The following is a 9,882-nucleotide window of genomic DNA, read 5'->3' as shown; positions in this document are numbered from 1 at the left end:
AGTTTACAGCCACACTCCGCCTTATAAAATTCTTCAGGAAATAGTTTAACCAGTAGGAAATAATTGAAATACTCTCACTTCCATGGGTAGATAGTCTCATATTCATTAGTATTTCTTAATGGAACTCTATAATATAGTTAATAGATATTTTAGAACATTTTAGAAATTTTTAATCAAAGGACGAATATCGTATATTATTTACTTGTAGAAAAAAAATCAATTAATTAAATAATAGGTTAAAATTATGTTGTTAAAAAACACTGTTTTAACAAATATATACTGCCATAACCTTCGACTTATCAGCCTGAGTAATAATTCTATTTCAATTTATTTAATGTTTCCTTTGTATATAATAAAGCATTATCACTTTCAAAACCTGATCTTCCTGATCTTCTAATATGGCAGTGTTAAACATTTCCCCAATTCAATACATTTTAGACTTCTCCAGATTACACACTCATGTATATCATATATGTTATGGTATGTACCTGTTTGGTGGATTGTACAAGTAACATAAATAAATTACGTTTATGGCTATTAAGTTACCTTAATACACATATCCTTTCGTCACTTCCGTGGATCTTTTTCTTGCGTATGTACATCATGATTTGAGTAATTTAACTGTCTATTAATTTTGGCAATTCATTTATTCCATGTTACTGAGCTTTACTCTGCATTTTAAGATACTTCACCAGATTAATGAACCAACTCAGTTTTCTTGATGGTCTGCATTTACTAGACTGAAGCAGTTTCATATACATATATATTCTAAATAGAGATCAAATTATTTAATCTGATTATCGTCTAGATTTGTTTCCAAGGCTAATGCACATGCAGACAATCTTATTGGAAGTTTAAAGGTTTTTCTTAAAAACTATACTTAGAATGCGGAAGTATATCCTTCAATGCGATTAAATCTCCGGCTCGACCATCTGTATGGCTCTGCAAACTGCCTTAAATAGCTAATATTGTCACGTGGAGTTTATATATACCTTTGCTTAGCCGTTTCTTTTGAGAAAGTGTTTTCCAAGAGAAAACTTCGGGGTTAATATTAAGCTTGTTGTGATTGTTATCTCTATTAGATTTTTAAATGCGCACTTTTCAGTTCGTAGGAAACGCCCTCCTGTTTTGAAAATTGTAACTATATATATGTCTAAATTAATTTTCATCTTAGACAATATGTTTAAAAACGATCAAACATTTTTTAAAATCAATGGATGTTATCTGATAATATTACGATGTTATTCTCATATACTAATAAACAAATATATGTTATTGCGATACTTAACCCTTTTTAATAAGTTCGTGTGAATCAATTAAAATATGTAAAAATATGTAATAATGCAAATAGAATAACTGATAATAAACATCCTTATCCTTATCAAAATACTGCGTTCATTTTTCTCCGTCCACACCACTATGTTTATGCCTTTACAGATGTTTTCAAGAAACATCAACAATTTCTTAAACCCTTTTCCCTCCTTAAGTTCAAATTAACAATTTCGCCAAATTGATATTCATTTGGTAAAAATATTTGTAAATTGGGAAAAGTATGCTAGAACGTAAGTAATCATTGTACATAAGTATTTATTAATACCAGAGCTTAAAAATCTATGAATTCTTCTGAAGCGATTAGGCGAAATCCCTTAGGCATACTGTCTCCACCTAATGCCTTGTTCAATTTCCATTCAGTGACACAAATAAAGTAGCATATACTTTGTTCAAACATCACATGATGTATTCGAATATCGTATATGTTACAGTTTAACTTAAGTTAAATCTGGTTGAATATGTGCATAATCAGGTATATGTACTACAAGACAATATCCCTATCGTTCCACAAGATTTTCTTAAAGAAATGCATATAACATGATTTTATATAAAAAATACCGGATCCGTATTTTATAGAAATCCACATGCCTAAAGGGTATTCTTCGACGTTAGAATTTATTCTACATTTCGTCTTAATATTTTATCTATAATAGTAATAGAATATAAAATATATATAAAATTAAATGAACATACGTATACTTATTACTTTGTCAAATTTTTTCATTTTAATTATATAAATGCATAGAGTTTGTTTTCATTTCACAAATTCAAACTTTTTCATTTGAAATATTTTCTGAAAATAAAAAAAAACAGAAGGTACATTACATTTCAGAGTTACTGTAATGAGGGCTGTAAAAAATATATTTACGATTAACACTCTAAAAAACTTATCGTTTTTTCAACGTAACTTCTACACTTCAGGAGAAAAAAAGGCTGCTGAAGGACGCGGTCCTCTATGTGATGAGAATCGTATATTTCAAAATTTGTATGGACAGCATGATTGGCGATTAAGAGGTGCCTTAAAACGCGGGGATTGGTTCAAGACAAAAGAAATATTGCAGAAAGATCCTGAATGGGTAATTAACGAGCTTAAGGCGGCGCATCTCCGTGGACGTGGTGGTGCTGGCTTTCCAACTGCTGTTAAATTATCTTTCATGCGTTTAGCTACTGATGAGTCAATACCAAAGTTTTTAATTGTCAATGTGGATGAAGGTGAGCCTGGAACATGCAAAGACCGTGAGATACTACGCCATGAACCACACAAGGTTATAGAAGGATGTCTCATTTTGGGTCGAGTAGTAGGTGCGCGCACAGCTTTTGTATTCATACGTGGAAACTTCTACAATGAAGCTTGTAATTTATCTTACGCCATAGCAGAAGCTTATGAAAATAAACTTATAGGAAAAAATGCTTGTGGTGCAGGTTATGACTTCAATGTTCATGTACATCGTTGCGCTGGTAATTATATACGAGGTGAAGAAACCGCATTAATTGATTGCTTAGAAGGGCAAGGCGGCAAACCCCATCCAAAGGCCATTTTTAATTTTGAAAAAGGCGTTTATGGATATCCAACACTTCTCCTTAACAACGAAACTGTTGCTATCATCCCAACTATAATTAGACGAGGTGGTCGCTGGTTCGCAGGCTTGGGTAGGCCCTTCAATACTGGTACAAAACTTTTTTGCATTTCGGGTCACGTCAATAATCCTTGTACTGTGGAGGAGGAAATGTCCGTGCCACTAAAGGAAATGATTGAAAGACATGCCGGAGGTGTACGAGGTGGATGGGACAACCTACTTGCAATTATTCCCGGCGGCTCTTCAACAGCAATTTTAACTAAAGACGCTTGTGAAAATGTTTTAATGGATTATGACAGTCTAGCAAAATCACAATCCGCTTTGGGTACAGGTGGAATTATTGTTTTTGACAAGTCAGCCGACATTGTCGAAGGATTGGCCCGATTTGTACATTTCTACAAAAATGAAAGTTGCACACAATGCACTCCATGTCAAGAAGGTTTGCGCTATCTGCATCAGACTATGCAAAGTATTTTAAAGGGAAAAGCAAAACCTGATGATATTGACAAAATGTTGAAGCTAGCTAGTAACATGAGAGCAGCTACAATGTGCGCCCTGGCTGACAGTTCAGCTCATGCATTGATGGGTTTTCTGCAAAAGTTTAGACCGTTTGTAGAAGCCAAAATAAAGAAATAAGGCGCAATTCTTTAAATACAAATCCATATTTTGTTTTGGTTTTTAAATAAAAATAATTTAAAGCAAATAAGTGTTTAATGTTTGAGACATTTTTATTGAAAGATCGTCTTTAAATTTGTTTACTTAAATGGTTTTCAGATTTATAATTTTTGCTAATCCTCTTCTTCTTCCTGTTTTGCTTCAGCGTAGAATTTTTTTAATATCTTCCGCACCTCTGGCATAACTAGTTCAAAGCTTTCTGGGAACTTATCTCTTCTTGGTGGACCTTTATCTATTCCAGACCAAATGTCATACTGCGAAGTGCGAGCGTTTTGTGAAAAACTTATTTCAAATGCTCCTAACCTTGGCACTTTCTTACCATTGCCATTTCGTATAAGAACGAATTCGCGTTCCGGCACTTCAGCTTCCAAAAATTCTCGAAACTCTTCTGCTTTTCTCTGAAATATTGGGCATTCTGTTGTGTGCTCTATATATATCACGGAACGAGTTTTGCTGAAGTTTTCATCTGCAGCCCAGTCTATATCTTTAATTTTTTTGCCCTTTTTTTGTTTCTTTCCACCTTTTTTTGGCATTTTTGCGGAACGCGATTTTTCATTAGATAAAAACCATGTTAAGCAAACATTACTGTGACAATCCTATATGAAATAATTGGAAATACAAATATCCTTAATATATTCTCAAGATTATTGACAATAATATCTAAAGCTAAGTGAAAATATGTGTTATAGAATTTTAAAATAAAATATTTGTACAAAATTAACCCAAAAACGATTCTTGTATTTTTCTCAGAGCAACTTTTAAAGGAACCAAGAAAATAATAATGTAGGATAGACTACCATAATTATACAAACATCTCTTACTCAAACAAACTCACATAGTTCTTATACAAACTAACTACACTGGAAAGTGCAATAAAATTTCATTTAATTCATTTTTGCCGAAGGCTATAGCCAGGTGAAAAAGCGGCACATCTCGGGATTAAAGTGAACAAGCTGGAAGCTTCTGTTTGTTGGCGAGAAAGCCACAAAAAATTTTATATATGCGAATCTGGATATTTTAGTTCAAACCATACGAAAATCATTTTTTTGTGGGTTCATTTGCGTCAAGTTGAGTGATCTAAAAAGTAAAGACGCTGACGATCGAAGAGGTCATGATTTAATTGTAAATCATTTACAAGAAACTGTTGATGAAAAAGGAAAATATTAGCATGTTTTTTAAATAAAACAAATCAAGGCAAAGTTAATAAACGGGTCTTTGATTGATGAGTATTAAATACATACCTATCATGTAGTATAAATTATTCAGTAAAAAAGATAGTCTTTTTCACAATTACAATATTTAAGTAAATAACTGACATTAGTAATCGTTCTGTGTACTGTCTACCTTATTTCAATTCGTATGATAATACATTTGGTAATCGGAACTCCTCTTTTCGCTCTACATCGAAAACGGTTAATTGTATAAAAATTTTTCAATTTCAATTTTGTAGAGAAATATATGCCCCAAAAAAACAAAAAACCGATATTCGCCACCTTTGAAGTCGAATATCTTGACTCTCATATACAGCTTTTCAGTCAACATACGTGTATAAAATAAAACAAAGATCTCTTTCAAGACCTTCTCTTCCGAGAATTGATGCTGATTTTACTGGACCATAAAAATACTTTCAATTTGCATATAGAAACTGTACATTTACGGAATTGAATACTGAGTTAAAATTTATCTAAAGTCACTATATATTTCATTATATATATTTATCATATTTGTGTGATCATTATATATTAATATCCCCATCGTTTAATACATCAGAGTTCATTTTAAAATGGCGAACTTTTAGTAAACTGCATTAATATATTTTATTGAGATATTTGGTAAAAGAAATGCATTGTAATCAGACGGACCTGTGAAAAATGGACTATACTTAACGAAAATACGTCACTGCATATATGTGGAATAAAAAGGCAACAAATAATTATTAATGAAATAATAAAAATATTTGATTTTATTTAACTACTCGCCATGCATTTTTGACAGTATATATTATTCTTTGAATATGAAAAACTTTATCGAAATATCTTTTATTTTTATTTTTTGGATTGAAAATGAAAAACTTCAGAAATATATAATTATTTCGGTTTCGTAACTGCTTAAATTGAAAATGCATAAATCTGGCTCGACCAAAATTCTCCGTTAATAAGAACAACAGCTCAAAGGAATAAGAACATAAATAAAGAAGCAGATATATTTTCCACACCAGCAAAATGGACAATAATCCCGAATTAGGAGAAAACGGTATGATATAGAAAACGCTGCTATAGAAGTAATATTGTCATTTTTGTTTTCAGGTGAGAGTATTATATTGGATCGGCAGGAAAATTTTTCTATTGAGCAGGATGAAGATCAGCTAATTACACACAAGCAGACTATAGTTGTTGAAAAATTCCGGTATTCGAAGGACAACGAAAACGGTGGCAATAAAGATACAAACTTGCATGAAAGGACGAGCGTACCACCGAACGTAAGTTGTACATCAAGCTTAAGTGCGAATATACATAAATTGGAGAACGCGGAAATTCAACTCAGTAAATTAGCGAATGAAGTATCTAGCGAAATACAGAGGGTACGCGATCTTCGAAACTGTTTACTGAACGCTAAAAATGAAAATGAGAAAAACAGTAAATATTTCGTAGTAGATAATGATAAGACATGGGATCAAAATTTAATACCTAAACCCTATAATGATCAACCGACAAATGAGCCGCGAAACATGCTATACGCAAAAAGGGGGCAATTATATGACAAATCAAGTAATGATACAAATTCGCCTGTTTACGCTCAAGCCGTCTATAGTGATTCCAGAAATACCCAGTCTAGGTCATCACGTAATGAACCTGTTAGAGAGAATGTTTTCACCCCAAATGGCAACAGTGATCGTAAATCTGATGCTAGATATTCGCAGCGTCGACAGTCAAGTTATGATAAAAACGACTTCCATGAATATCGAAAGTCTGATCAAGGACATGATTATAGTGAAGAACTCACAAAATCACAAAATTTTAATAGAAATGGTAGATCCAGCGGGAAAAATGGAAAACAAAGAAATTCGCAGAAAAGGTATAGTAGATATTCAAGAGATACTGATCCGTACGAAACAAATAAATATAATAATGCGAAAAGTCATCCATCAAAGACAGAGGACAGTGATTCTCCTCCACTCACAGCAAATATTGAAGCAAACAATACGAAAACAAAACAAAAACAAATCGACGGAAGAAATTCAACGAAAAATGAAGAAACTAGAAATAACCAAAGGCTTTCGGCGTCCGAATATAGAAAACGAGAAAGTAGCTCCGATTTCAATCGAAGTAGTATTTGCGATTGTAAGTGTGTTCCACATATGTGCAGAATACTAACACCCTGTATGGAATACAACTGTTACTGTAATAAGTATGAATTTGAGTACCCTTTGCAAGCAGTGCAACCTTATAATAATTTTTGTAACGGATATTGCACCAACTGCGGCTGTTGTTGTACTGGTGGTTTATGTGAGGAACTATTAATTGACGCTGAAGCAATAAATATCCAATCAATTGCTGAGGGCGACTACGACTTGATTGAAAATAAAATTGATCATCATAAAGAACTTTCAAAATACGCTAGCGTTGATTCTAACAATTCAGGCAAAAATTCGTCTAGTGAGGAATTGCTTGAATCCCCTATGAATCAATTGTCATACAGCAAACATATACAAAAAGAAGATCTACAAGAAGTAAATAACAAAAGTGACTTTAATAAGAATCCTAATGAATTGAAAAATTACTGTTGTTATCATTTTTGTTGTTGTAACAGTTCCGGAAGAAATGAACCAAAAACAACTAGCCATGAGCAAAAACTCCAAAATATGGAAAAAAATTCTTCCAATGTTGTCCAACCAATTACAACTAAATCTCCTTCCAAATCAGTTGAAACTAAATCTATTTCTAAAGAAAAAAGAAATAGAAAAAAATCGGAATCGACTGCACCTAGTAGAAAGTCGCTTCGTAATTCCGTAAATCGTCGTAATTCTTCCCAAAAAGATCGAAAAGAAAAAAAAACAGCAAAAAATAATACACCATCTAAACATGAAGAACCTAGTTCATCTACAAAGAAAAAAGTGACAAAATCTAGAGATAACAGTTTCGCTGGTAATGAAAAGAATGAGAATAATGAAAATAAAAATGTGTCCAAAAAGATAGAAGCTCAGAAACATAAACTAAAAAAAGGAGAAAAATTCATTGATGATAAAAAGAAATTAACGTCGAAAATTGCTGGAGAATCTAAAAGCCGAAAAGACCAATCCCAAAAAATCGAGCTTGTGCAAAATTGCTGCGAGCATTGCTGCTGTTGTTGTCAGAGAGTACGCAATTCAGCAAATGAAAATTTGAAATCTATCTCCAAAAATAAAAAAGAAATTGCTCAAAGTCAGTCTGAAGATTATACAGATTCGGAGAATAATAATGACATCGTTATTAACTATGAAAACATACCTGAAGCTCCAACGCGAACCAGAAGAAACGGTAAAGAAAGGAGAAAAGACGAAGACATAAGTGAAACTATTTACGAAAACATAGCTGAAGCTCCAATGCGATCCAGAAGAAACGGTAAAGAAAGGAGAAAAGAAGAAGATATAAGTGAAACTATTTACGAAAACATACCTGAAGCTTCAACGCGAACCAGAAGAAACGGTAAAGAAAGGAGAAGAGATGAAGACGTAAGTGAAACTAATTATGAAAACATAGCTGAAACTTCAGCGCGATCTAGAAGAAAAACTAAAGACAAAAGAAGAGAAAATGATATTAGTGAAACTAATTACGAAAACATAGATGAAACGTCAACACGATCAAAAAGAAAATCTAAAGAAAAAAAGAAAGAAGAATACATAAGTGAAGCAAAAAGTGATAGTAATTCTTCAAATCAGGCGCAAAATAAAAAAAACCGCCAATCAAGTGAACAAGAATGTCAAAGCCAATGTTCAACAAGCTCACTTGTTGAAAGTTTGGAAAATGAAGAGGTCAATTATATAGCAACTCACTTAAGAAGTATTTGTTGCCACTGCAATTTTAATAACGACAAACAAATGTGCAACACAAACTTTGCTAAAAACAAATTAATAGAACCAAATGCAAGTCAACAAAAAAATGAAGCATCTAATAGGATAACTAACAAAAGCAACGAATCTACAGTTAGTAATACACCCATAAATCAAAATAGTACCGATAGAAATATTGAAAGAACCAGCAACAATTTAACCGCATATACCGCTCCAAAAATAGATGGTTTCCTTAAGACACAGCAAACGGCATCCATGCCATATCAAAATATTAGTTCATCTAATTCAGATAAGGTGGCAACATATACAAATAACCAGTTGGTTCCAGTTTGTTGTCCTTGTTGTCATTGCCGTTCGAATAATAGTCAAAATATAAGATCAAGCAATATTCAGAATCAAAACCGTCACAGATCTAAGGGAGGAAATGAACCACGCAAAAGAAATAATGTATATGAAGCCAACCGTATTAGCGTTAAACCGTTAAGAGGCAATGGCAACTCATATAATGCACGAAACTACAACAAACATATTTTGGATAAAGGATATGCCAAAACAAATGATGATGATGATGCCTCACGGCGGAAACAGTTCTCTATTAAAAAGTATAAGTTAAAAAACGAAAAAACTTTATTGAGAAGCCCTAAGACACCTGTTGAAAGTAAACACAATACGAATTATATTAGAGACAGCAGTTTTGACTCGGACTTCTTGCTCGAAAGCCTGAATACGTTCAAAAAAATGCGATGCAAGCCCTACAGGAGCTGAACCGGCTTCAAAAATAAAAATTGCTTTTTCTAATTCACAGACCAGACCATTTTTAATAAGTTTACGCCAAATATACTTTTATATAAATGGTTATTTAGTCGTTAGCTTGCAAATTACTTTCTCAATTCATCTATTATCTACTAACAAAGATACGAAAAAAGTTAGCTTTAGCTACACCGACGATTAAATATCCTTCACCCAAAATTCTTCTCTTTTTCTCTCTTCTCTAATGACATTCCAAAAACATTTAAAACCTTAAAGAAATCAATATTTTCCTCCAAGATTTAAATCTGCTGGATATATGACAATTGGAAAAAACGAAATTAATGTCAGTGCGAGGGAGACTAAAAGAATCTACTATTGGTTTTATTATCCTTTACAAGTGTAATTTAGAGAACAGTTTAAAAAGGATGATCGAATCCAAAAATTGCGCAAGTTATTTGTTTTGTTACTAGGAGGTCAGTATATAGAAATTTATTTCGG

General features: G+C 32.6%; 3 protein-coding genes across 3 annotated transcripts; 2 read left to right on the top strand and 1 right to left on the bottom strand.

The window, feature by feature from the left end:
* Nucleotides 1-2,121: 2,121 nt before the first annotated feature.
* On the top strand, nt 2,122-3,573 carry LOC119676716 (NADH dehydrogenase [ubiquinone] flavoprotein 1, mitochondrial-like). Its single transcript, XM_038087974.1, has one exon. The coding sequence runs from the start codon at nt 2,175-2,177 to the stop codon at nt 3,543-3,545; it is 1,371 nt and encodes a 456-aa protein (XP_037943902.1). The 5' UTR covers nt 2,122-2,174; the 3' UTR covers nt 3,546-3,573.
* An 80-nt stretch (nt 3,574-3,653) lies between these two features.
* Nucleotides 3,654-4,208, bottom strand: LOC119676724 (selenoprotein H-like). Its single transcript, XM_038087983.1, has one exon. It carries the CDS (start codon nt 4,115-4,117, stop codon nt 3,698-3,700), a length of 420 nt encoding a protein of 139 aa, XP_037943911.1. The 5' UTR covers nt 4,118-4,208; the 3' UTR covers nt 3,654-3,697.
* A 1,430-nt stretch (nt 4,209-5,638) lies between these two features.
* Nucleotides 5,639-9,436, top strand: LOC119676705 (putative uncharacterized protein DDB_G0282133). Its single transcript, XM_038087964.1, has 2 exons — nt 5,639-5,837; nt 5,891-9,436. The coding sequence occupies exons 1-2, from the start codon at nt 5,807-5,809 to the stop codon at nt 9,397-9,399; spliced, it is 3,540 nt and encodes a 1,179-aa protein (XP_037943892.1). The 5' UTR covers nt 5,639-5,806; the 3' UTR covers nt 9,400-9,436.
* Nucleotides 9,437-9,882: the final 446 nt, after the last annotated feature.

Source organism: Teleopsis dalmanni, chromosome 1 (genome assembly GCF_002237135.1).
Source record: "Teleopsis dalmanni isolate 2A chromosome 1, ASM223713v2, whole genome shotgun sequence".
Classification (NCBI taxonomy): Eukaryota; Metazoa; Arthropoda; class Insecta; order Diptera; family Diopsidae; genus Teleopsis; species Teleopsis dalmanni.
The sequence above is the reverse complement of the archived record's forward strand: the minus strand, read 5'-3'. Positions and strand labels throughout refer to the sequence as shown.

Coding starts and splice junctions, on each gene's coding strand:
- LOC119676716 (XM_038087974.1), top strand. CDS start 2,175: ATGAGGGCTGTAAAAAATATATTTACGATTAACACTCTAAAAAACTTA.
- LOC119676724 (XM_038087983.1), bottom strand. CDS start 4,117: ATGCCAAAAAAAGGTGGAAAGAAACAAAAAAAGGGCAAAAAAATTAAA.
- LOC119676705 (XM_038087964.1), top strand. CDS start 5,807: ATGGACAATAATCCCGAATTAGGAGAAAACG. Junction 5,838..5,890: donor TCCCGAATTAGGAGAAAACG/GTATGATATAGA, acceptor TTTTGTTTTCAG/GTGAGAGTATTATATTGGAT.